This window comes from Mytilus trossulus, chromosome 13 (assembly GCF_036588685.1).
Source record: "Mytilus trossulus isolate FHL-02 chromosome 13, PNRI_Mtr1.1.1.hap1, whole genome shotgun sequence".
Taxonomy (NCBI): domain Eukaryota; kingdom Metazoa; phylum Mollusca; class Bivalvia; order Mytilida; family Mytilidae; genus Mytilus; species Mytilus trossulus.
The window spans coordinates 31,312,199-31,337,017 of record NC_086385.1 but is presented as its reverse complement, the minus strand read 5'-3'; the positions used below and the strand labels follow the sequence as shown (position 1 = coordinate 31,337,017).

The window sequence follows — 24,819 nt, the reverse complement described above, 5'->3', positions numbered from 1 at the left end:
AGTATCTGGATTGAATATGAAAACACCTCAAAATGGCTTTACATGTAGTTTTCAAATAATCAAAACATACACACGTTTTATGTTTTATTTTCGAAATTGTTGTTTGACATCTACTATATTTAGCCTTGGTTACCAACGTAAACAAACAGTTTCTATTGTCATCGTTATCATAAGAAGTTTCACTATTCAATTTTGAATATAATTGTTAGATTAAACTTACCTATCAAGTTTGTTTAAAACATAGAACTGTGTCTTTTGTTTTTTATCAACCGAAGCACATTTAAATTACTTTCGTTTTCAATGGAAATTCCCACTCAATTAAAGGGAGATGATTTAAATGTTCCAAAGGTGATTCGACTGAATCGGCTCGTAAATTTAAATCGAGTATTTGTTGATGTTTATAAAAAGAAAGACATATTTTAAGACTGCGTAGCTAATCAATTTGTTATTACAATAATAAATAGGTCATAATAAATGTATTGTCGCTTATATAGTTGCCTTTATGGTTACACAGTATACCGTATCGCGTTTAGCAGGTTATTTTTGCGTGTTTAGAGATGTGTATAGGGCGTACATCTACCCGAAACATGTGACCAGAAAAGAGAACTATGTTATTTATTTCAATAGGATTAAATTGATCGAAGGCTTTGTATATATTACCTTACGGATCTTTAATATTCAATGATTCCATGGGAATGGGGCGAGGATACATTAGCGGCGGATTAAGAGCGATGTATAGAGCGTACATCTACCCAAAAGATATGGAAAAAAGAGGAACTAAGTAATTAATAAATCAATCAACGTCTATCTTCGAAAAAAAATAGTAGCTTATAAAAGGACATTAAATTCCTGGATAAATGTGCATTAATATTTGTGCTAGGAAACCAATTTTTATATGAAAATCATGTGAAAGTCTAAACAATAAAGTCGTTCAGTCATGTTCACTTCGCTTGAAGTTATTCCAGTACTGATTAGATACTTTCAAAAATATGTATGATGTTTTACCTGGCTTTGGGAACTCCTGCAAACAAAATGTTTTAAACTGTACTGAAAATGTGTGTTTGACCTGTCCAGGAATTGAACATATAACCTCTTAACCTTCTTGCAGCACACAACAAGGAGACTATCCGGACAGATTGTACAATCAAACTACATTTACACACTCAAGTAACTGGTCCTAGAGGTGCAATTTTGTTTATGTGAATTCTTTATTTATTCACCATCACTACCGTCATTTCTAATGTTGGTCTAGTAAACAGTCATTTAAAATTATTAGTTTAAACATATTTAGTTATAGTGGGTTGGGAAACAAGTTATTTCAAGTTGTATTAAACATTTCCACTTTGCAGGTGCGAGTGCTGCCTTGTAGGGGAATTAGCCAGCATTTTTTCGAAATATACAAGGGTGTATTTAACGTGCAAGAGATATGACTCTCTCTTTACACGAGTCAGCCGTTTATCCTCCACTTCCGACAGATTATCATAGTTTTTGCAAGACAATACTCGGAAATGTTGTCAAGGGAGACCCGAAAATTCAGTCTGAAATTTTATCCCCGGAGTGAGGATCGAACCAGGAACATTTGCATAAGAAGTCCGATGCACTTTTTTTTTCTTCTATGGATAACATTTTATTTAAACATGTGCAATGAAAATTCACCAGACAGTACCTGATATAAATTACATCTGATGTTACTATATGTAACAGACAGTTACAGTATGAAATTTATACAATATTTCTGCATGGTTATTTGATAACCGAATTGTCAGATATAAAATGTTCTTTTCTCTGATTTAAAGATAAAAATACTGAGAAATGTATTTTTTTAACAATGTTTCAAAACATTCTACTGAATTGAGCTTAACTGGAGGATTCAACAATACGAAATTTCTTCCTTTATAGATTCTTAATCATAATGAAATTAGCGACCTTTAAAAAAAAATCGTTACTTCTTTTCAAAAAAAAACAAAAACATAGCTTGGTCAAAATCCAGCGTATTTACAAAAATATCATCAACATTACACATGAAATTACACTAAACAAGGATCTGCTTTCATCAATCTGAATTATCCATTCCTTCATAACAGTTTGACGACTTCAAAATCAAATACAATGTACTTTTGGGTAAAATTGAACTTTCAATGACGACTTAGCAAATTATCATGATTGTTTATGTTATAGTTATTTAATTTGTTTTCCTAATTAAATGTATAATTACGCAATACGCCATACAATGTATGACATCTATATCTCACTACATTACATGTGGCCTTAATAATGTTTTTCTCGTATTATTTAAAAACAAACGTCAAGTACTTGAGCAAATGGCATTAAACATGCATACACTTTTAAATGTGTCGTGACGAACGTGACTGAAGATACTTATACAAATTCAAAGGTAGAATTGTTAAATGGACATCGCATCTTTAGTGTGTGCTTATTCATTATAGGTCCCCATTTCGTTACATATTAATGCAGAAACGAATAACGTCTTTCTAGAAAATATCAGTATACTACAAATGAAGGGCGAAAGATACCATACAGAGGAACATTCAATCTCATAGATAGAAAATAAACAACCAAGGCCGTGACTAGAAAAGAAAAACAATCCAGATACAATTCAGTATCTAAATTAGATATGAGAACACCTCAAAATGGCTTTGCATGTAGTTTTCAAATAATCACAACAAACACACGTTTTATGTGTTATTTTCGAAATTGTAGTATAATTATCCTTGGTTACCGACGTAAACAAAGGATTTGTATTGTCATCTTTATCATCAGAAGTTTTACTTTTCTATTGTGAATTCAATATGATTGTTAGATTAAACTTACCTATCAACTTTGTTTAAAACAAAAACTGTGTCTTTGTTTTTTTATCAATCAACCGAGGTAACTTAAAATTACTTTCTTTTTCAGTGGAAATTCCCATTCAATTAAAGGGAGATTATTTAAATGTTCTAAAGGTGATTCGACTGAATCGGCGCGTAAATCTAAATCGAATTCGTGTTTATGGTGATAAAAAGAAAAAGATATTTTAAGACCGTGTAGCTAAACATTTTGTGATTTCACATTTACACATGTTTACAATAGTAAATGGGTCATAACAAAAGTATTGTCGCTAATATAGTTGCCTTTATGGTTACACAACATACCGTTTAGCTGGTTAATTTCGCGTGGTGAGAGCTGTTTATACAGCGTGAATATATCCGAAACATATGACAAGAAAAGGGAACTTTGTAATTTATTGCAATAGAATCAAATTGATCCAAGTCTTTGTATAAATTACCTTACAAATCTTTAATAAACAATGATTCCATGGGTATGGGCAGGGATACATTAGCGGCGGGTTAAGAGTGGGTTAAAGTGCGTACATTTAACCAAAAGTTATATGAAAATAAAAAGGAACTCAGTTATCAAAAAATGAATCTACTAGTACTGCAACTGACATCGAAAAAAATGCTTAGTTAACGAGTTTAATGGTCCGGAATAACACTAGGCTGCAAATTGTTTTAAATAATAAAATAATATCTACATTTTAATTTCCGTCTGGTCGTAAAAAGTTTCTATGGTCACATTTTTGTATTTCATCCCTTTAATGGGGGTACCCCTCAATTTAAGGCTTTGGGTAGTTACCTTAAAATCCAAAAATATATTTTTTGGTTAAATGTCCCTCTATTTTAGTAAATATTTGCTATGCACATATCATCGGAATGATGAAGACATACATGTAAATATAATACCATCTCCAAGTCAAACTTTCAAACTTAAAGTTGGCTGTTCTTTTAGATAGACAGTTAACGCGTTTTTCTTTGAAAACGAGAAAACATATGATCCAAAAACAGCATTTGTCATTTGAGAGAACAAACCATATTTTTGCGATACTGCATGCACATTTTGTTGGGCAAATGCCAAACAATTTTGTCAAAAATTCAAAAATAAAAACATCATTTGTACCTTTTTTATATTACGGAAATTTCCTATCCATCATTCAGCTCCACCATTTATTTTTTCCTTCACAATGAATTTGATAGTTTCGATGTGATAATGTAGGTTTTGTAGGAGAGGTTAATTTATTTTTGAGTGATTTGAATATATATAGTAGTTCTTTCGTGTATTTTCTGTAAATAAGTAATATTTTTGTTAATACAATTTTGACTTTTTTTTTAAAGTTAACCAAATGCTTCGGATACGAGGTTTTTCCGGATAATGACTAAAGTTGATATTGTATGAAAATACATTGTATGTGAATGTTTAACCTCAGAGCAACTAATATGCATGCAAGTGGTCGGGAAAAGGTACTATTGAAGTTTAGCTGAGATTTGGTGTGTGACAAGGTGATGCTACACCCAATTTCTCGAAATTGGGCGAATCATCAGTCATGTTATGAGATCTAGACTTGCACCAGAGGGCAAAATTGTTGCGTGTTTAAATTAGATTGATTGATTGATTGTTGGTTGCTCAACGTCCAGTGGCAAATATTTCATGCATGTTTAGGACGAGAACAAGTTAACAATAAAAACAATAGGTAGGTCTTGTCACAATAGATGCCATTCGGGATGATGGTCAGGAAAATTTGGACTGCCATTGGAAAATGATGGTGTATTGGATTTGGACAAAAAATTCCCATTGCAACAGGCCACCAACGGACCCCTCAAAGAGTTGTTGCAAGGGTTCTTAATGTACAAAGAACGTGGCACTCTCTTTTCACGAGGCATCGGATTCAACGTCCCAAATCTGACCGGACGTGACTGCGAACTTGATACATCCCGCACAGCCAAACGGACGCCCCACTTCGTTTTACTGTCGGTCGGGAGAAGACCAAGTGACCATACTTCGTTCCCCCAGTCACCCTTGGGGAACTTTACATTAGTAACAACAGGATCCATATATGTGATCAAACTGATCGACATGTATCCTCACAACCTGACACTTTTATACGATGTCGTGCTCAGTTTCTTCCTTGTAGTTTGGATATGAAAACAGGTTTTTTGTGTAAAAGAAAACCCTTTAAAAGAAAACAGAAAACTACACAAAACTGAGTCCTCTAAACGTGTTGACAATCTTTTAAGTTGTGCTAATTAATGTGAGTAATCATTTATCCGTGCATTACCAAGTACTTATTGAAGTCAACAACAGTTACTGAAAAATTAGAATTTGAACTTGCTGTCAGTTCATTGATAACGATTGTAAGTGATGATCTGTTCTGCCATAAGAAAAAGCCTTTCTCATGTAGCACATCCTCTACATATACCGATCACTTTTACCCAAGATTGTCTCTGATGCTTACCAAACTGCCAAACTCCAGAACTAACTAGATATTGTGACACCTTACAATTCATACACAGTGGGCCAAGGGATATGAAATATAGAGTTTAGCTCTGAACTCAATATAGGGGATGCCATATCTGCTTCATGAAAATTAAAGTCTATGTTAAGACTTTCAGAATTACACCTAGGTGTGTCTGAAAACATCAAAGATGCATTAAAAGAAAAACAATTACTTCACCCTGCGCCAGTGCTCTTATGAGCTATGTCCTCGTTTGGGTATTTCTATGGAAATGATGCCCGCATAGCTTCTTGATAGATATATGAAGATGTGGTATGAGTGCCAATGATACAACACACCATCCAAGTCACAATTTATTAAAAGTAAACCAATATTATAGGTTACGGTCCGGTCTTCAACACGGAGCCTAGGCTCTTAAGTTCATTTGTTAGTTAATTGATGAAAAATAACACAAAGGCGCTTCTTAACCGTATATTGTCCCTGAAGATAACAAAAATTCGTAAATGTATGGCTATTACAAAATCAATCGTTTCTATAACAATATTGGCCCCATTACATTTGGGATTGGCCGTGCAGATATATCATGTATATCCATATGGGAATATGGGTCACGAACATTGATCGAAACTGTGCACTCACATTGGTTTTGTGTTTCCTATGCAAAGGTAAGACTTTATCTGACGAGATTGACCGAATCAAGACGGTAGTAATGCTCCAGATGGCATTTGTACTTAAAAACTGTGTTTGCTTTAAATAAACCCTGTCCTGCGCCGAACTTGTTCTTGTAAAAATTGAGAAGATATTGATTCATGTCTCTATTTATTGAATACTTGAGCTATTATGTGTCGCTTTAAAAAGTTATATAAGGATCATGACTGATTTTGAATTACAACATTAGAAAATTGGCATTGCATTGTGTAATTTTTCATCCTTCCCTTAAAAAAATGATGAGTTTACTTTTTTTACCGGGATTATCCCACTAAGACAATGTTCATGCACCTAAATGACTTTGTTTTATACTCAACCAAACCCCTTATCAAGGCAAGTAACACTAATGAGGGTTTTTCTAACCTCGCACTCGCCTCGGGTGACTATGGTACATTTTGTGTTATAACTGATCAGTCCAGACTTTGCAAATACACAATATGTATTTATCTATAACTAGATACTAATTTTCACAAAATACACAACCTTTTAGATGCCAAATTAACAACACTGTTTCAGCACTCGAATTTTGTTTTTTTCAAAGATAGAAAAAATATTGAAGTAATTTGATAAACTGGTGTTTTATAGTTTAGAAAACAATTCTGTAATATACTGTAGTGAAACAATATACACAATATGAAAGTTTATTGATGTGAAAAGGTCAAGGCCACTTCTTCTTTTGCTATGTTATAAATGGAAAAAAAATGAGAAGGTTCTAAATCAACACCATTTTTTAATGGCAGCTCTTCATATAAGTAGTCAAATTTGTCGTTTTAACATCGTTTATAGTATATGCTTATGATTGAACCGTTTTTGTAGCAATCTGTAGATTAAACAACAGAAAAATTCTTCTTTCTGTTCTTGTGGTTGAAATATTGATATTTTTAGGTCTGACTTTTGATCTCAATTTCACAAAAATGTGACCACTCTGGATTTTTACGACCCAACTTTTCTTGTTGCACACGTTTTTCTCTTTCCATCAATATATAATTTAGGTGTGTGTGCTTCCGGACCATTAAAGTTTTAAAAATGAACTGTGGTTGCATTACTATACGTTTATCTTCGAAACTATTAGTTGCTTATATTCAATTCTTGAATTACTATGCATTAATACCTGTGTCAGGAAACCAAGTTTAATCTGAAAATCATGTGCAAGTCGGGACAATCAAGTCGTTCGGTCATGTTCACTTCGCTTGAAATTATTCCAGTTCTGAGTAGATACTTTAAAAAGAAATACGTATGGTGTTGATTTCTGCAACTAAAATCAAACGGATACTGGGCATAGACTGAACAGTGCTGAATTTACCTCAAAGAAATTGAAAGACTAACAATTACTTAAGGATTGACCTTGGATAATGAATGATAACTCTTTAAATCAGTTATGCGTTTGTATTAGTCAAGTTTCGTCAATATATTTTAAGCATTTCCCTGAAACAAATAGGAAATCATCTTTGTTATAACCTAGAACCTAAGAATGTATTTATGAAAAATTTGACACAAACGAATACAGTACTTACAATGTACTGTACGCACGTATCAACGACAGATCTGATACTTAACGTTCGTTGGCAAATGTTACAGACATATAATTTAACATACTAAATTATGAGCCTTGTTTTGTGCTCTACCTGAAGACATTTCACTGAGAACGTTTTTGTATCTTGGACTAATTTAACGCCTGAGTTGACCTGGTTTTGGGAACATGAAAAAAATAATGTTAAAAACTGCTAAAAAACCTTTTGTTTGACCTGTCCAGGAATTGAACATATAACCTCTTAACCTTCTTGCGGCACACAACTAAGAGACTATCCGGACAGAATGTACAATACAAACTTCTTGCGGCACACAACTGGGAGACTATCCGGACATAATTAATTTATTCACCATCACTCCCGTCATTTCTAATGTTGGTCTAGTGGACAGTCTTTTTAAATTATTAGTTTAAACATATTTGTTTTTAGTAGATTGGGAAAAAAGTTTTTACAACTTATATTAATCCCTTTCCACTTTGCGGTTGCGAGTGCTGCCTTGTAGCGGCATTAGCCTGGTTGTTTTGTGTATTTAATTTGCAAGAGATATGGCTCCCTCTTAACAGGGGTCAGTCATTTTTCCGACGGACTATCATATTTTCCCCAAGACCATAAGGCGCAAATGGTGTCAAAGGAGAGTTGAAAGTTCAGTCCTTGAAATTGTATCCCAGGAGCGAGGATCGAACCAGGAACCTTTGCGTTAACAGTTCGATGCCCTAACCAATATACCACGGATCTGCTCGCATAAATCTAAATTATTAATTCATTCATAACAGTTTGACGACCTGAAAATCGGATACAATGTACTTTTGATGTAAATAGAAATTCAATGATGACTTGGCAAATTATAATGACTTTATATTATTGTAATTTTGTTTATCAAAATCAATATAAAAATTCAGGCCACGGCACGACATCTATATTTATCTATGAGGCCTTTTATTAAATTTGTCCCTTGTATTAGTTGAAATACAAACACGTACTTGTGCAAACGGCATTAAACATGATAGATTTTTCACATACAGTTAATTAGAGTAAGAAATAGTTTTGATAAACTCTTAAAATTTTGATGAATTCATTATACATCAATATATGTATGTATACGTATATACTGAACATGTAAAGTGCCAATGCATTCAATTTTAAATGTGTCGTGACGAACTTTAGATACTTATGAAAAAAGACATATGTTAGATAACAATGTCAATGCTTACACTTTGGGATGAAAGGCATATAACTTACTTAGTTAAGATTTGTTCCGAACTGACAGATTTTTCTACACATTCTACGATAAATCAGTTCTACGATTATATATCTTAACATAAGTGGTAATATGCATATCAGCCCTGTTTTTTCCAAAACAAACTTATTACAACGGTGAGAGAAAAAACGATGAAAAATCAATGATCTTATTATAATAGTCCAGTTGCCAATGACCGATTTCATTCTGTTACATTTTTGTATTACCACCCTGTGAAACATTTTTAGTTGCTTCCCTTTGTCAATCGTAGACTGGTTCTATACAGTTCAAAAACGGACTACTGCCTTTGTAAAGCATGAAAAGTTGAAAGTAATTTACATGTATAGGCGTTTTTAACCATTTCCAATGTAAAATAACTATTGGTATTCAAAGTTCCAAGCTAAACAAACGTTTAAAGGTAAATCAATGGATGTTTGCACGTTGCACACATATACACTAGCTCTTCGTTGTCAGTTCAAATCGACCTTTATAACCAAAGACGACAATTAAAGTGTATATATAATTTCAAGGTCAACTATAAAATGGACAAAGTACCCGGTCCGATTAGTCTTTGTATTCATCTGATGAGTTAGTATAAAAAAGAAGATGTAGTATGATTGCCAATGAGACAACCGTCCACAAGAGACCAAAATGGCACAGAAGTAAACAAGTAAACAACTATAGGTCACCTTAAGGCCTTTAACAATGAGCAAAGTCCATACCGCATATTTAGCTATAAAAGGCCCCGAAATGACAATGTAAACCAATTCAAACAAGAAAACTAACGGCCTTATTTATATGAAAAAATGAAAGAAAAAAAATTTAAAACACATTATAAAACAACAACCACTGAATTACAGGCATTTTTTACTGATTTTTATAGTTTTGTTCTTATGTTGTACTGTTATACATAAAGGCAACAGTAGTATACCGCTGTTCAAAACTCATATATCCATGGACAAAAAACAAAATCGGGGTAACAAATTAAAACCGAGGGAAACGCATTAAATATAAGAGGAGAACAACGACACAACACCGAAACGCAACACACACAGAAACGGACCAAGCAACAGACAAAACACCACGAGAATAACAAATATAACAGCAAAACCAAATACGTGAATTAGGGATAGACAAGAACCGTGCCACGTCTTATCTCAATATCTCAAAATAAGAGAAAACACAAACGACTCAACGTTAAAATGCAACACACAGAAACGAACAATATTATAACAATGGCCATCTTCCTGACTTGGTACAGGACACTTTTAAAGGGGAATAAAAGTGGTGGGTTGAACCTGGTTTTATGGCATGCCAAACCTCGCACTTTAATGGCAAAGTTAAATATTACATTGAAATGACAACATAATATTACAGGACTACAATACAAATAAATAGGAGAACACATTAGACAAAGAAAAACATGATGAATAGATAACAAACGGCATCAGGTTTAAAATTCAATACGCCAAAAACGCGTCTTGTCCACACAAGACTCACCAGTGACGCCCAGATATAAAAGTTTGAAAGTGAAAAAAGTACAAAGTTGTACAGCACTGAAGATCAAAAGTTGAAAAGGTTTTGCCAAATACGACATTGTTTGTATGCCCGGGATAAGAATATTCTTATTATATAGAACAATTCATGCTATTGCAAACAGTAAATTTTATCAAATGAATATGAAAGAGATATACATAATGAAACTGAAGTATTAACTAAATACAGAAAACTAAACCCGAATACATAACGCCCAGATATAAAAGATCGAAAGTGAATAAAGTACAAAGTTGTACAGCACTGAAGATCAAAAGTTGAAATGGTTTTGCCAAATACGGCATTGTTTTTATGCCCGGGATAAGAACACCATTATTATATAGAACGATTCATGCTATTGCAAACAGTAAATTTTAACAAATGAATATGAAAGATATATACATAATGAAACTGAAGTATAAACTTATTACAGAAAACTAAACCCGAATACATGATGCTAAGTTCAATACAGCATAGACACACCCGAATCAGTCCAGACGTCAACGCAATTAAAAAAAATGACGTCACATACGATGGCGAAAAGGCAAACGTTACGTTTTTTTCTATTTTTTTCTATCCGTAACACCTAAATATAATAAAAAGACGTCAACACATTTGACAAAATCCGATAAGAATTACAGATATAACATTAAACATGTAAACTAAATACATGAATTTTGGGATAAACAAGTACAGAAACACGTCTTATAGTAATACGAATTCACATTCAGCAAAACAGCCACAATCGGGAATAAGTCACGTTAGGTAATTAAAAGATGAGACGACATAATGACAAACCACAATCTACCATGTGGTAAAAATGCCCTTAGCTAGTTTGGTTAAAGAGACATCATATGGATCCACCAATTCGTGATGGTGTCCATAAAATTTACGAAGTGTCAATTTTTATCTGTCCTCCTCATAACTTTGTTGGAGCAGTTTCTGCGTAAGGAGCACACTCCTGTATATGAATTCCGTATAGTGTGAACAAGCACGTGAATAACGTATCAATTGTGATATGTAAACACCATACGAAGGGGCAGAGGGTATGTTACTGCTAAGAAATGGGAAATTGATAATTTAGAAGTTGAAATCGTCCCGTTTATCATAGAATTTCGTTCGAAGTCGTCCATCTACGTTAATATTGAGGAAAAGATTAAGGTATGAAGCAGTCCTTCTAGTATCAGTAGTATCCTTAATTTCAAGTTCACTGGGATATATGAGATGTAAGTATTGGCTGAAGTATGGGTTGTTCAATGATAAAACATCATCAATATATCGGAAAGTAAAATTAAAGAATTTCGCAAGGTGCTTTTTCTTTTTGTCTTTTAGAAGGTTCTGAGTAAATTCTGCTTCATACGAATACAAAAACAAATCAGCCAGCAGGGGTGCACAATTAGTACCCATTGGAATACCGACTGTCTGTTGAAATATAAATCCTCCAAACTCAACAAATATATTGTCGATCAAAAAGTCCACCATTTTAATAATATCATCTTCAGTATATTTTTTGGAAGATTCAGTGTGATTCTTTACAAAATATGAATTATTGTATCCCAAAACAAGAAATTTGTATCTACGATTCCCATTTTTATAGAAAAAGCTCTGTTTTATGAGATGGTGAAGTCGATCTTTCAACTGAGCATGGGGAATAGTAGTATATAGCGTAGAAAAATCAAAATTTTTATGTTGCTGCAAAATTGCAAAGATTGTGATCGAAGGTTAAGCAGTAGATCTTTCGAATTTTTGAGAATCCACATCTGGTTAACACCACTGGTAGAATATATCTCCTCACAATATTTTTGCAGCCCATCTTTTACTGTAGAAAGAATACTTTAGAAAGATGTTTAGTCGAACATTTTGAAGACCCAGCTATGTATCGTTCTTTATATGGTGTAATTTAGGTATCCAGTATAATGAGGGCAAGTTTTCTTCGTTTTCTTTGATGTTGATACCAAAAGAAAGAAGGACAGATTTATGTTTTTGTAAAATATCATCCTTGGTAAATGATGTTAAAGAATATGTAGGATTACCAGTAGTTTTATCAATTCCAAGCTCTGTAGTGAGACATTGCAAATAATGTTTTTTACATATGAAGACAATATTATTGGAGGCTTTATCTGCCGGAACAACGACATATTTGTCTTGCAAAGAAGATAAAGCATCCACAACCTCCGGATTCTTGAAAGGGTTAGAAACTCTAGTACTCATATTACATCGTAGTTTTTGCATGCGCCTCTGAATGCATGATCGAATAGCTTTGATCCATTCAGACAAAGTGTCCAGTTCGGGTTCGTCTGGTTCGCGCTTTACCCATGTTCTTGCATAGTCCTCAACTGCATCCATCAGTAACTTGAAATTCTTTTTCCAGTTGATAGGCTGGGGGATTCTATACTTTGGTCCCTTGGCTAGCAACTCTCTTAGTTGTTCATTGGTAACAATACCAAGGTCACCAGTAATAATATGACCAGCTGGACTATAATTGTATTGAGAAGATGCACATGAGCAATCCGGAGGCTTGGATTTTGTATCTTTGAGATTAAAAGCCTCTAAAACTCTCTTGTGGTTGAAAATCTTTGATGCAATAGGCTTGGTGTAAGTATAAGAAATAACAGGTGTAGCTTTATTTTTGAAGTAATCAAGTATAGTTTTTTGTACAGATTTTTTATGGAAAATATTGCCAATATTTACAGCATCTAAACCTTTATTGGCGAATTCTACCTTAAAAAAGTAACGTTTTTCCTCACTATTGGATGTAGTCAATACTGGTTTGAATAGTCTATGGTTAGCTATGTCCATGATAATTGCAACTAATCTATACAAAACAGAACGAGAATCAGTAACGGAAGTATTTTTGGCATCTTGAAATAGTAAAGAAAGTTTTGACAATGGAATGGAGTATAATTTAGTTCTAATATGATGAATTCCTAAAGGTTTTTGAACAGACGTTAATAGACTATCAATTGTCACGGTGTGTACAGCAGGTGGTTTATATTTTCTGTGACCATGACTTCTATTTCGTCGAGCAGAAGTATTAAATAATTTTAATGTATTGACAGTTCTACACCTGGGACTAGATAAAATACCTACACCATCAATTTTGTCATTGCATCCATAGGGAATAGCTGTTCCCAATTCTCTAATCCAAAAGTCTTCTCTTTGTAAACGATATGGTGTACTCAATATTGGGTCATTTGTTGGATGATATATTTTCTCTATAATCCGGACTTTCATTGAAACAATAGAATGGTCATGCTGATTAAAATGTGTATAGAGAAATTTGTTGTTATTAGGATCATTAACATTTGACCGATGATCATTCATCCTAAAATTGAGTCTTTGTCGAGTTTCCCCGACGTAGATCAATCCACACAGAGTACATTCAATACCGTAAACAATATTGGAGGCAAATCCTCATGGCTATGTGTATTGTAATTTTTGGTGGTCAAATTACTTTGAAAGTGGGTATCCGTTATTAGTATATCACAGGTTTTACAATTTTTACGGTTACATTTGGAAATAGGGCTATATTGATGGTTGTCATTGAAATCTAAAATATCTGAAAGTTGAACAGTACACGGCCGAATATATTCAAACTTGTCTGAATTTTTATAGTACAATGAGGATTCAGAAGACTGCACATGTGTCATTTTCATAACATCATTTAAGATGATCCTGGGGACACCTGATAAAATCGGTGTTGTTGTGTCCTTGACAACAGCCGATTGACACCTTTTTATCCTGGGCGTCGTGTCATCCAGTATAATATTATTTGTTCTACTAGTTTTCGTGCTGTTAGGCTACCGGACTGTAGAATCCTCGGGGACAGATTGTCCACCAGCAGAGATTCCGGTCCGGTGGTGATAAATAAAGGCAACAGTAGTATACCGCTGTTCTAAACTCATATATCCATGGACAAAAAACAAAATCGGGGTAGCAAACTAAAACAGAGGGAAACGCATTAAATATAAGAGGAGAACAACGACACAACACCGAAACGCAACACACACAGGAACGGACCAAGCAACAGACAAAACACCACGAGAAAACAAATATAACAGCAAAACCTATACCACTATCTCAGGTTAGAAGGGGTGAGGGAATGCCGTTAACATGTTTAACCACGCCACGTTCTTTATGAATGTAACTGTCCAAATGTTGGAACCTATAATTCATTGGTTGTCGTTTGTTTATGTGTTACATATTTTTTATGTTCTTTTCTTTGGTAAATAAATCAGGCCGTTACTTTTCTCGTTTGAATTGCTTTAAATTGTCATTTCGGAGCCTTTTATAGCTGACTTTGCGGTATGGGCTTTGCTCATTGTTGAAGGCCGTACGGTTACCTAAAGAGCCATTTAGATGTTAATTTATGTGTCATTTGGTATATATATACCCTTTAGTAGCGCCTAAGACACGGGAGGGTATTCCGTGCATGAGTGTCTTTGGTCTAGAGAAATATCAACAATATCGATTCGTATTTATCAGAGACTAACACTGTCACTTTTGATGTGAAGTAACTAGTATAAGCAAATTCAAAAGAAAAATTGGTATATGAACACAGCTTTATTGTTAGCGTGTTCATTATATGTCCCAATTTCTTTTCATCATAATGCAGAAACGAATAACGTTTGGCTTTAAAATGTCAGTATACTACAAATGAAGGGCGAAAGATACCGTACAGAGGAACATTCAAATGCATAGATAGAAAATAAACAGACAACGCCGTGGCTAAAAAAAAGAAGATCAAGACAATTAAGTATCTCAATTAAATATAAAAACACTTCAAAATGCCTTTGCATGTAGTTTTCAAATAATCATAACATACACACTTATTATGTGTTATTATCGAAATTGTGGTTTGTAAGCTACTATAATTACCCTTTGTTACCGACGTAAACAAACGATTTGTATTGTCATCTTTATCATTAGAAGTTTTACGTTTCTATTTTGAATATAATTGTTTGATGAAACTTACCTGTCCAGTTTGTTTAAAAACAAAAACTGTGTCTTTTGTTATTTATCAACCGAGGTAACTTAAAATTACTTTTGTTTTCAGTGAAAATTCTCATTCAATTAAAGGGAGATTATTTAAATATTCCAAACGTGATTGGACTGAATCGGCGCGTAAATTTAAATCCAATTTCTGTTTATGTTGATAAAAAGAAAAAGACCGTGTAGCTAACCAATTTGTGAGTACAATAGTAGATTGGTCATAACAAATGTATTGTCGCTACTATAGTTGCCCTAACGGTTACACTTATATATGACCTTACAAATCTTTAATAAACAATGATCCCATGGGAATGGGGCGGGGATACATTAGCGGCGGGTTAAGAGGGGCGTATAGTCCGCTAATATTTCTAAAAGATATGAAAAGAATAGGGAACTAAGTATTTAACAAATCAATCTACGTTTATCTTCGAAAAAAAGAGTAGCTTATAAAAGGACATTAAATTCCTGGATTACTGTGCTTTAATACCTTTGCTAGGAAACCATCTGGTGAATTACAATTTGTGTGACAGATCTGATACTTTACGTTCGTTGGCAATTGTTACAGACATATAATCTAATATGCTATATCATGAACCTTGCTTGGTGCTAGTGTGCAAATTTTCACTCAACCTGACGACAATTAACTGAGCACGTTTTTGTATCGTGGACTAATTTAACGCCTGATTTGACTAGGCTTTGGGAACTAACCCATTTAAAAAATATTTAAAAACTGTATTAAAATTTTTGTTTGACCTGTCCAGGAATTGAACCTTAACCTTCTTGCAGCACACAACTAGGAGACTGTCCGGACAGAATGTACAATCAAAGCCTCTTGCGGTACACAACTAGGAGTCTAACCGGACAGAATATACAATCAAACTACATTTACACCCTCAAGTGACTGATCCTAGAGGGACAATTTGTGTATGTGAATTCTTAGTTTATTCACCACCTTCTTCTTCTTTTTTTCTGGGAATTATCATGGGTTTTTAATGTTTCCCGTTGTCCTAAGTTAGGAATCTGATGTACAGTAGTTGTCATTTGTTTATTTAATTTAAACGTTTGTCTCGTTTCTTGTTTTTTTATATAGATTAGACCGTTGATTTTCCCGTTTGGATGGTTTTACACTTGTAATTTTGGGGCCCTTAATAGCTTGTAGTTCGGTGTAATCCAAGGCTCCGTGTTAAAGGCCGTACATTGACCTATAATGATTTACTTTTATAAATTTGGATGGAGAGTTGTCTCATTGGCACTCATACCACATCTTTCTATATCATAATCAATTCACCATCACTACCGTCATTTCTAATGTTTGTCTAGTGGACAGTCATTTTAATAAATAATTATCAAAGTTATCAGGATTATAATTTAGTACGCCAGTCGCGCGTTTCGTCTACATAAGACTCATCAGTGACACTCGTATCAATATATTTATAAAGCCAAACAAATACAAAGTTGAAAATCATTGAGGACCAAAAATTACAAAAAGTTGTGCCAAATATAGATAAGGTAATCTTTGCCTGGGATAAGAAAATCCATAGTTTTTCAAACAGGAAATTTATAAAAATGACCGCATTATTGATATTCATAATTTATAAGTTTAAACATATTTATTGAAAGTGGATTGGGAAACAAGTTATTACAACTTATTTCAAACCCTCTCCACTTTGCGGGTACAAGGGCTCCCTATAGCGGCATCAGCCTGCTCTTTTTTTAGAAATCTACAAGGTTGAATTTAACGTGCAAGAGATATGGCTCTCATTTAGCACGAGTCAGCAATGTATTGTCCCCTTCCGACGGACTTTCATCGTTACATCAAGATCATAATCGCAAATGGTGTCAGTGAGAGCCGAAAATTCAGTTCCTGGAACGAGGATCGAACCAGAAACCTTTGTATCAGTAGTACGATCCTCTAACCACTACACCACGGCTCTGCTCTCACAAATCTCAATCATTGATTCCTTCATACCAGTTTGACGACTTGAAAATCAAATACAATGTACTTTTGAGTAAAATTAAACTTGTAAAATTCAATGAAGACTTAGCAAATTATTATGACTATCCATGTTATTGTAATTTTGTTTATCTAAATTAATTTACAAATTCAGGACACGGCACGACATCTATATTTATCTCTGATGCCTTTTTATTAATTTTGTCCTAGTATTATTTGAAATACAAACAAGTACTTGTGCAAATGGCATTACACATGATAGATTTATGATGAACTCTTAAAATTTTCATAAATTCATTAGATATCAATATATGCATGTACACTTACTTAAATAACACTAAACATGTTTAGTGCATGCGCACATGCATGCAATTTTAAATATATCGTGACGAACGTGACTTCAAATACTTATAAAAAAACATTACGTATTTTAAATAGCAATGACAATGCTCAATCTCTATTTTGTCATCTTAAAACAAGAAAATAGAAAAGAAGTGATAAAAAAAAAAATGTCCCGGATTCGGACTGAGGACTATTTAATTTACTTTTACCAATTTAAAAATGTTATACTTGGTTCATTTATTGTTTTTTTTTCTGTCAACGTTTCTTCCCTATGACATAATTGTTGCTAAAACAATACAAAAAGAAAGCACTAATAATAACAATACTTTAATGCCAAAATTGCAAACAAGAGAATGTCTATGCTCGAGATAATTTGCACTAAATTTGAACCTTTTATAGCAACTATTGTGTAACTGTTATTGAAAATTAAGGTGGAAATAATTTTTTAACATTTGAATGCCTATTGATTATCGTTTATCATACAAGGAAAGTGAAGGCATTTTGCACCTATCTCTATTCATAATGTCTCTAGTGAGAATCAGGAACATACACACGGCATTCACAGAGACGTAGAAGGCGGCTTACAGAAATTTCCCTCCCAAAAAAACCCATTAAAATCATGAAAATCTATACAAAAATATGATACGAAATAGCTTACATGTATTAAGTCCATGAGGTACGAAATGGTAGATGAATTTGGCCCATTGGGTACGATTTGTTTTTTCGTAGGTTCGAAATGGTAAATTTTGGGTACGAAATGGCATATTTGGTTACGAAATGGCAGAGGTACGAAATGGTCAGGGTACGTAATGACTTGTTTCCACTTATACTTCGTCGACTTTTAAATATTTAGTTTTCAGCGGTCCTGATGAAGGTAAATCTAGAAAAGCGCTTCGAACGAATACAATTGCCAAACGTGTTTTTTTAAAATGTTTTAACCAAATCTGAATGATAGCCAAATCGTCCTAATATAATATTTGATGGGTCTTACCGAAAAGTATCATTTGGTACATGGAGGAAGTCGTTTGTCCAAAATTGATTCCCGGTAGAAATGCCAGTCATCTTCAACCATTGGTTAACGTTTGAAAATGTTTAGATTATATTGTGCAGGGAATATGTTTCTTAACCACACACAAGCAAACATTGTTGAAGTCCGTTCATTGACCTATAATGGTTTACTTTTATAAATTGTCATTTGGATAGAGAGTTGTCTCATTGGCACTCACACCACATCTTCCTATATCTATGTGTGTAAGTTTAAAACTTAATAGTGACGTTAGTAAACTTAATAGTAAACGTTTTGTTAATTATTGAACTTCGTACGTACGATTATCTGTTATTGTTTATTTCCGAATTTTATGATCTTTATACACATTGAGCACGATCTGCTTACCCCTCCGAAGCACCTAAATATTTTAAGATCTTTCGTAGGGTTTGTGTTGCTCAATCTTTAGTTTTCTATGTTGTGTTCTCTACATATAGTAACTGAGTTAAGTCTTTTGGTAAATTTTACTTTTTTGACATGGCATTGTCGGTTTATTTCCGATTTCCGTGTTTGAATATCCTATTTGGTATCTTTCTGTGTGTGTTTAATTTTAATGTTGTGTATCTGTTGTGTCTCAGTTCTCCTCTTATATTTGATGCATTTCCCTCAGTTTTAGCTTCAAACCTGGATTTATTTTTTTCTCAATCGATTTATGAATTTCGAACAACGGTATACTACTGTTGCCTTTATTTATTCATCTCTGTATTTGAACAAATATACTTTGTTGCCTTCATTTGTGTAGTTGACCAATTTAAAAAAAAAATTGTATTATTTAGAATCATAAGACGTCTTAGACTCATTTAATCAAAGCAATATTATTGAAAAGTGTCTGTCTTCCGTGATAAGAAAGTCTTTGCATCAGTGCGATCTAATCAAAAACTATTATTAACTTCTATATTTTTTATTTCGAATTATTTGTTTTCGAATAATCAAAATATTCATTGGAATTCAACGTAGAAGCCAGCCAGAAAATGATGGACGACCATGTATATTACTATGAATGTATCCAGTACCGGCATATGAGGAATGGACGCGCACAAAGATCGAATCCCCCTTGGTTATGTTAGCCACAACATTCCCACTTACAGAACCATCATCACCATTGTTTGCCCGGAGGAAGGTGGTCCCATACTCGGCGTTGTTTATCATGAGTTCGGTAGAATGTTCCCCGGAATAAACTCTGGTTACCCATATGAATACATAAATACCACTCGTTGGTGCGGTGAAGATTCCAGTCACATGGTTGTACCCATTTCCTACATTTGTAATAGGGACGTCGTATATTAATGTTAGATGAGCACTAGGGTTAATTTCTGGTTTTGACATGTAGGAATAGAACGCAACAAACCCATCGCTGTCTATGTTATCTGTTGGTAAAAGTAGACGTTCTGAAAAATGAGAATAAATTAGTAAAAGAATATGGATCAATACCTCGGACACTATCAGTCGAGTATGCGGTCAACAGCCAAAGTTATCCATAAACCACATATAACTAGGCATTCCGGCTTACTTAGCAATAGTTATGTGAGGATTTGCGAAAATACTGTTAATAAATACCTGTCCTCATCGAAAATAAACAGAATACTAATCAAACCGTATGTTTCTGTTTCTTTTATTATAAGTGATTTTGAATATCATAAAGGCCGCCTTCCTTTTTATTTGTTCAAATTTTTCGGAGGGTAATAATACAGAAATCTCTTGTAAAGACCGAGTTCTGCCGCTTTGTGCGATGAACATCAAATTTTAAACTCAAACTCGTACAAAATTGAAAACCACACAATTTGATGTATGTGAAGTTAGCAGCCGGTTCGTTATTCGTTATTCAATATTCAATATCCAACCGGCTGCTAGCAGTCGGTTGGATATTCAAATTTATTTTAGAATCATAAATAAATTTAATGTTTGATAACATTAAAAGCATGATTTTTATAGTTGAAAAGAGCGAAAAGATACATAGGAAATCGTCTTATTACCCCATCAAATTAAGTTGTTTTAATCTTTCGTTGTCCTCGAAAATAAACCCTTATTTATGCTTAAGTAAGTTGCATATATATTTTTCTTTATGATATATAAGTTTTTATCAATAAAACGACGCCAAAAATTTTATTTTGTATCTAATTTTTCTTAAAACAAAAACAAAAACCGATCACTCTAGAAACATATAGAACTATAAATGGAAATAAATATGGAAAGCCTAAAAAACAGAAATACATAGTGAAAACCTACCTGAGACCGCTTAAATGAGGGTGAAACCCACCTGGTCTTTCAAAGTCCATAGTAAATCATTGACTCTGTATATATAAAGGTTGTATAAAAAGGATTTCCGATAATAATGTCATCTTCGATATCTACGGAGGGCGTTGATTGTCACTTATCATCTAGAAATTGTCAAAATTTCAGAACAAAGGACACAGGGCACTGGTGAGAGCCCCATGATCTTTAAATCTTTTAAATAGTGTGTAGACATTTAGATAATAGGTAGATACAAACGGGACTAAAAGGAATTTACGTACACTTCAAGTCTTCCATGTTTACGGAGCGCCCAAAGTGCTAGTTGGATATTCAAATTATATAGTGAAAACCTACCTGAGACCGCTTAAATGAGGGTGAAACCCACCTGGTTTTTCAAAGTCCATAAATTCAAGTAAATCATAGACTCTGTATATATAAAGGTTGTATAAAAAGGATTTCCGAAAATAATGTCATCTTCGATATCTACGGAGGGTGTTAATTGTCAATGTTCATCTAAAAATTGTCAAAATTTCAGAACAATGGGCGACAGAGCACTGGTGAGAGCCCCATGATCCTTCAATCTTTCTAATATTATGCAGACATTTAGAATATAGGTAGATACAAACGTGAAATAAAGGAATGTGGGTACACTTGAAAAGTGACAATCAAAGCCCTCTGTAGATATCGAAGATGACATTATTTTCGGAAATCCTTTTGGTACAATCTTTACATTTACAGAGTCTATGATTTAATTGAATTTTATAGACTTTGAAAGACCAGGTGGGATTCACCCTCATTTAAGCGGTCTCAGGTAGGTTTTCACTATATAAATTGAATATCGAACTGACACTTTGGGAATACATGGAAGACAGGAAGTGTACCCAATTTTTTTTTAGTCACATTTGTATCTACCGATTTACTAAATGTCTGCATAATATTAGAAAGATTGAGAGATCAGGGAGCTCTCACCATTGCCCTGTGCCCTTTATCCTGAAATGTTGACAATTTTTAGCTAAATAGTGACAATCTTAACCCTCCGTAGACATCGAAGATGAAATTATTATGGGAAATCCTTCTGATTCTACCTTTAGATATACCATTATACAGAGTCTATGATTTAATTGAATGTTATGGACTTTGAAAGACCAGGGGGGTTTCACCCTCATTTAAGCGGTCTCAGATTTTCACTATATATTTCTCTCTTGGGCTTTTCATAACTATTTCTATTTATGTTCTAAAATGTTTTAGCGTGATCGGTTTTACTTTTTGTCTTAAAAAATATCATATATAAATGTTCACCTTCGAAGTTCTTTTATTGACAAAAATCCGTTTTACATAAAGACAAATATGCCAGTTAAAAAAGGGTTTAGAATTTACGGCAGTTAGAAGAGGTCATTAAACGATTTTCTACGTATCTTATCAATCCTCTTAACTATGAAAATTATTAAGTATTTCTTTTTTTTTTGATTTTCAACTAAATTTTTAATATCGAATAACGAACCGGCAGCATCTTCAAATACATCACAATTTAATGTTCAGAATCATTATATTTTCTGTTTTTTTTATTCCATTTGAAAATAAGTTTATTATGTACTGTAATAAACATAAAAGTTTTCAGTCTTTAATCAACAATAACAATGTATACCTCGTATCAAAATAAAGGTAACCTAAAAGGTAATCTTACCTTTCCGAGAAATTGCATTCAATTTAGGATTAACCGGTTCTTTCATAATTCCACTTTTGTAATCCGTATTTTCCTGCTGATCCACATTTTTGTGTTTAGAAATAGTACTGCTTTTCACACCATACTCCTTCGGATCGGAATGTCTCACAACAAAATGATTTTCAATCACTTTCAAACGACGTTCCAGTTTATTTCGATATTCTATGTCAGTTTTCTTATCAGTCATTAAAACTTGAATATGGTTTCTTTGGATGGTAACTGTTGTTTCTAGATCGTATATCCGGGCACTTTGTTGCTGAACGACATTATCTAATTTCTGAACTGTTTCTCGCATTTCTAACATTTCTTTATAAATGATTTTTAAATCAATTCTGTCGTTTTCCAGTTTTCCGTAAACATGGCTTATTGTAAAACAGAGAAAAACAAAACTGAGACACATTGAGCGAATCATTTCAGTAGATAAGTTGTGGTATGAACTCTAAAAGTATTTATCTCGTACTGAAAGTTTCGATAAGAATCAACCTTGTAAATGAACTATTCATATCTTTTCAGTTCAGAGACCTCTCACGAAACTGAAAATAATAATAAATAAAAAGAAAATAAAAGAAAAAAGACACGGGCTGAAGTCCACAAATAAAATTGAATAAAATTATATATTGGATATACGTCAATGAGACAGCAACCGAAAAAGGAAACGAACTACAAAATGTAAGACAGCAACCCTCAAAGATCGTCTCAAACAATGATTTGCCAATATCTCAATATGTCAAGCTCAGAATCGTCTGAGTCTAAACCTGATGTTCAGTAGTTGTCGTTTGTTGATGATGTTCAAAGTTTTTCTCGTTTCTTGTTTTTTTATATAGATTATCCCGTTGGTTTTCCCGTTTGAATTGTTTTACACTAGTTATTTGTTGTGCCCTTTATCGCGTACTGTTAGGTGTGAGTCAAAGGTCCGTGTTGAAGACCATACAATGACCTCTAATGGTTTTTCATTTACAACTGTGACTTGGATGGAGAGTTGTCTTATGAAAGGCGCTCATATGTAACATCTTCTTATAGAATACTTTAAACTCCCGAAAGACCTTCATATTTACAATTATAGTAAATGTGTCCTATCTCCCGGATTGCTTATGTGTATAATACATTACATAGCCACATGTTTATTTCTGAAAATAGCCTACTTTGACTAACTGCAATCTTGTATGGGCAAGAATTTTAACATATATGTCTAGAAATGTGTCCTAAAATCAATATGTCAGAATCTGTAACTGTTAGATGAGAAGTGTTACGCTGACAACAGTAACATGCGCCATTTAAAGTTTTATATATCTAACATTTGATAACATTGTCTTTTTGCAAGCTTTTTTTCATTTATATGTTTTGGAGTTCAGTGTGACGTCCATTTCACTGAACTAGTACACATGCAATTTTATTTAGTGGCCATTGGTGGACTTCTGTTGTTGTCTGTTCTTTAGTCGGGTTGTTGTCTTTGACATATCCCCCATTTCCATTCTCTATTCTATTCATAATGTTAAATGAAAGGTGTTTTCTTTATTATACTGGTTCACTCATAAAAGCATACTCTCAAATCACAACTGAAACATGTGAAACCAAACACTGAAAACTTACGCAATCGCAATGAGAAACACTCCATTTAATTTGAACATTTCAATTTTCTTTTCTTTTTTAAAGACGACAAATTACACCATATGTAAATTAGTATCGAGGTGTTGTACTAGTCGCCCAAGACTATTTTGTATCAGGTTAAACCTGTAAATTAAATATGAAAAGTTAAATAGTTAAGGCTTTTCTTTTGTAAATTAATTTTCCCAACAGTAGTGCTTTAGGTTTTTGTGTCATCTTTATACGCCCGCTTCCCCCTCATTTTCAATTTTTTATTATGGAAAATACTATCTTCACGAAGGTCAGTTACTCTTCCGTCTATTTAATGTAAGGATATTAATTTTCTTTGTTTTCCTACAAATAAGTTCACTTGTTTATTACGCACTATAATTCTAGTGGATATAATTCTTGATATTAAAGATGCTCGATCTTTATATCTTTTTTTTATAATTTTAAAGTCAAAGTCAGTTCAGGTATAAACAATGGATTTAACTTGTTTATACCAAATAATTTTGTTTTAATTTGGAATCACATTACCCTTGTTGTATGCAATAAAAAAAAACACGAAATGAAATTTGTAACTAACTTTTCTTTTCCCTAGTTGAATTTAATTATAGTAGTTTTTAAACTGCACAAATTCGTCCATACGGATT

The 24,819-nt window shown here is 33.4% G+C and overlaps 1 protein-coding gene across 1 annotated transcript; it reads right to left on the bottom strand.

Annotated features, from left to right (window-relative positions):
- Window positions 1-19,575: 19,575 nt before the first annotated feature.
- On the bottom strand, window positions 19,576-22,877 carry LOC134694260 (uncharacterized). The gene is made up of 2 exons (XM_063555263.1): window positions 22,544-22,877; window positions 19,576-20,015 (listed from the first exon to the last, which is right to left on the bottom strand). The coding sequence occupies exons 1-2, from the start codon at window positions 22,875-22,877 to the stop codon at window positions 19,576-19,578; spliced, it is 774 nt and encodes a 257-aa protein (XP_063411333.1).
- Between the last annotated feature and the right edge of the window lie 1,942 nt (window positions 22,878-24,819).

Bases quoted from the DNA above. Each gene is read 5' to 3' on its own strand.
- LOC134694260 (XM_063555263.1), bottom strand. From the start codon at position 22,877: ATGCGAGAAACAGTTCAGAAATTAGATAATGTCGTTCAGCAACAAAGT. The intron at 20,016-22,543 runs GTAAGATTACCT...CTCATTTTTCAG, and splicing joins GAATGCAATTTCTCGGAAAG to AACGTCTACTTTTACCAACA.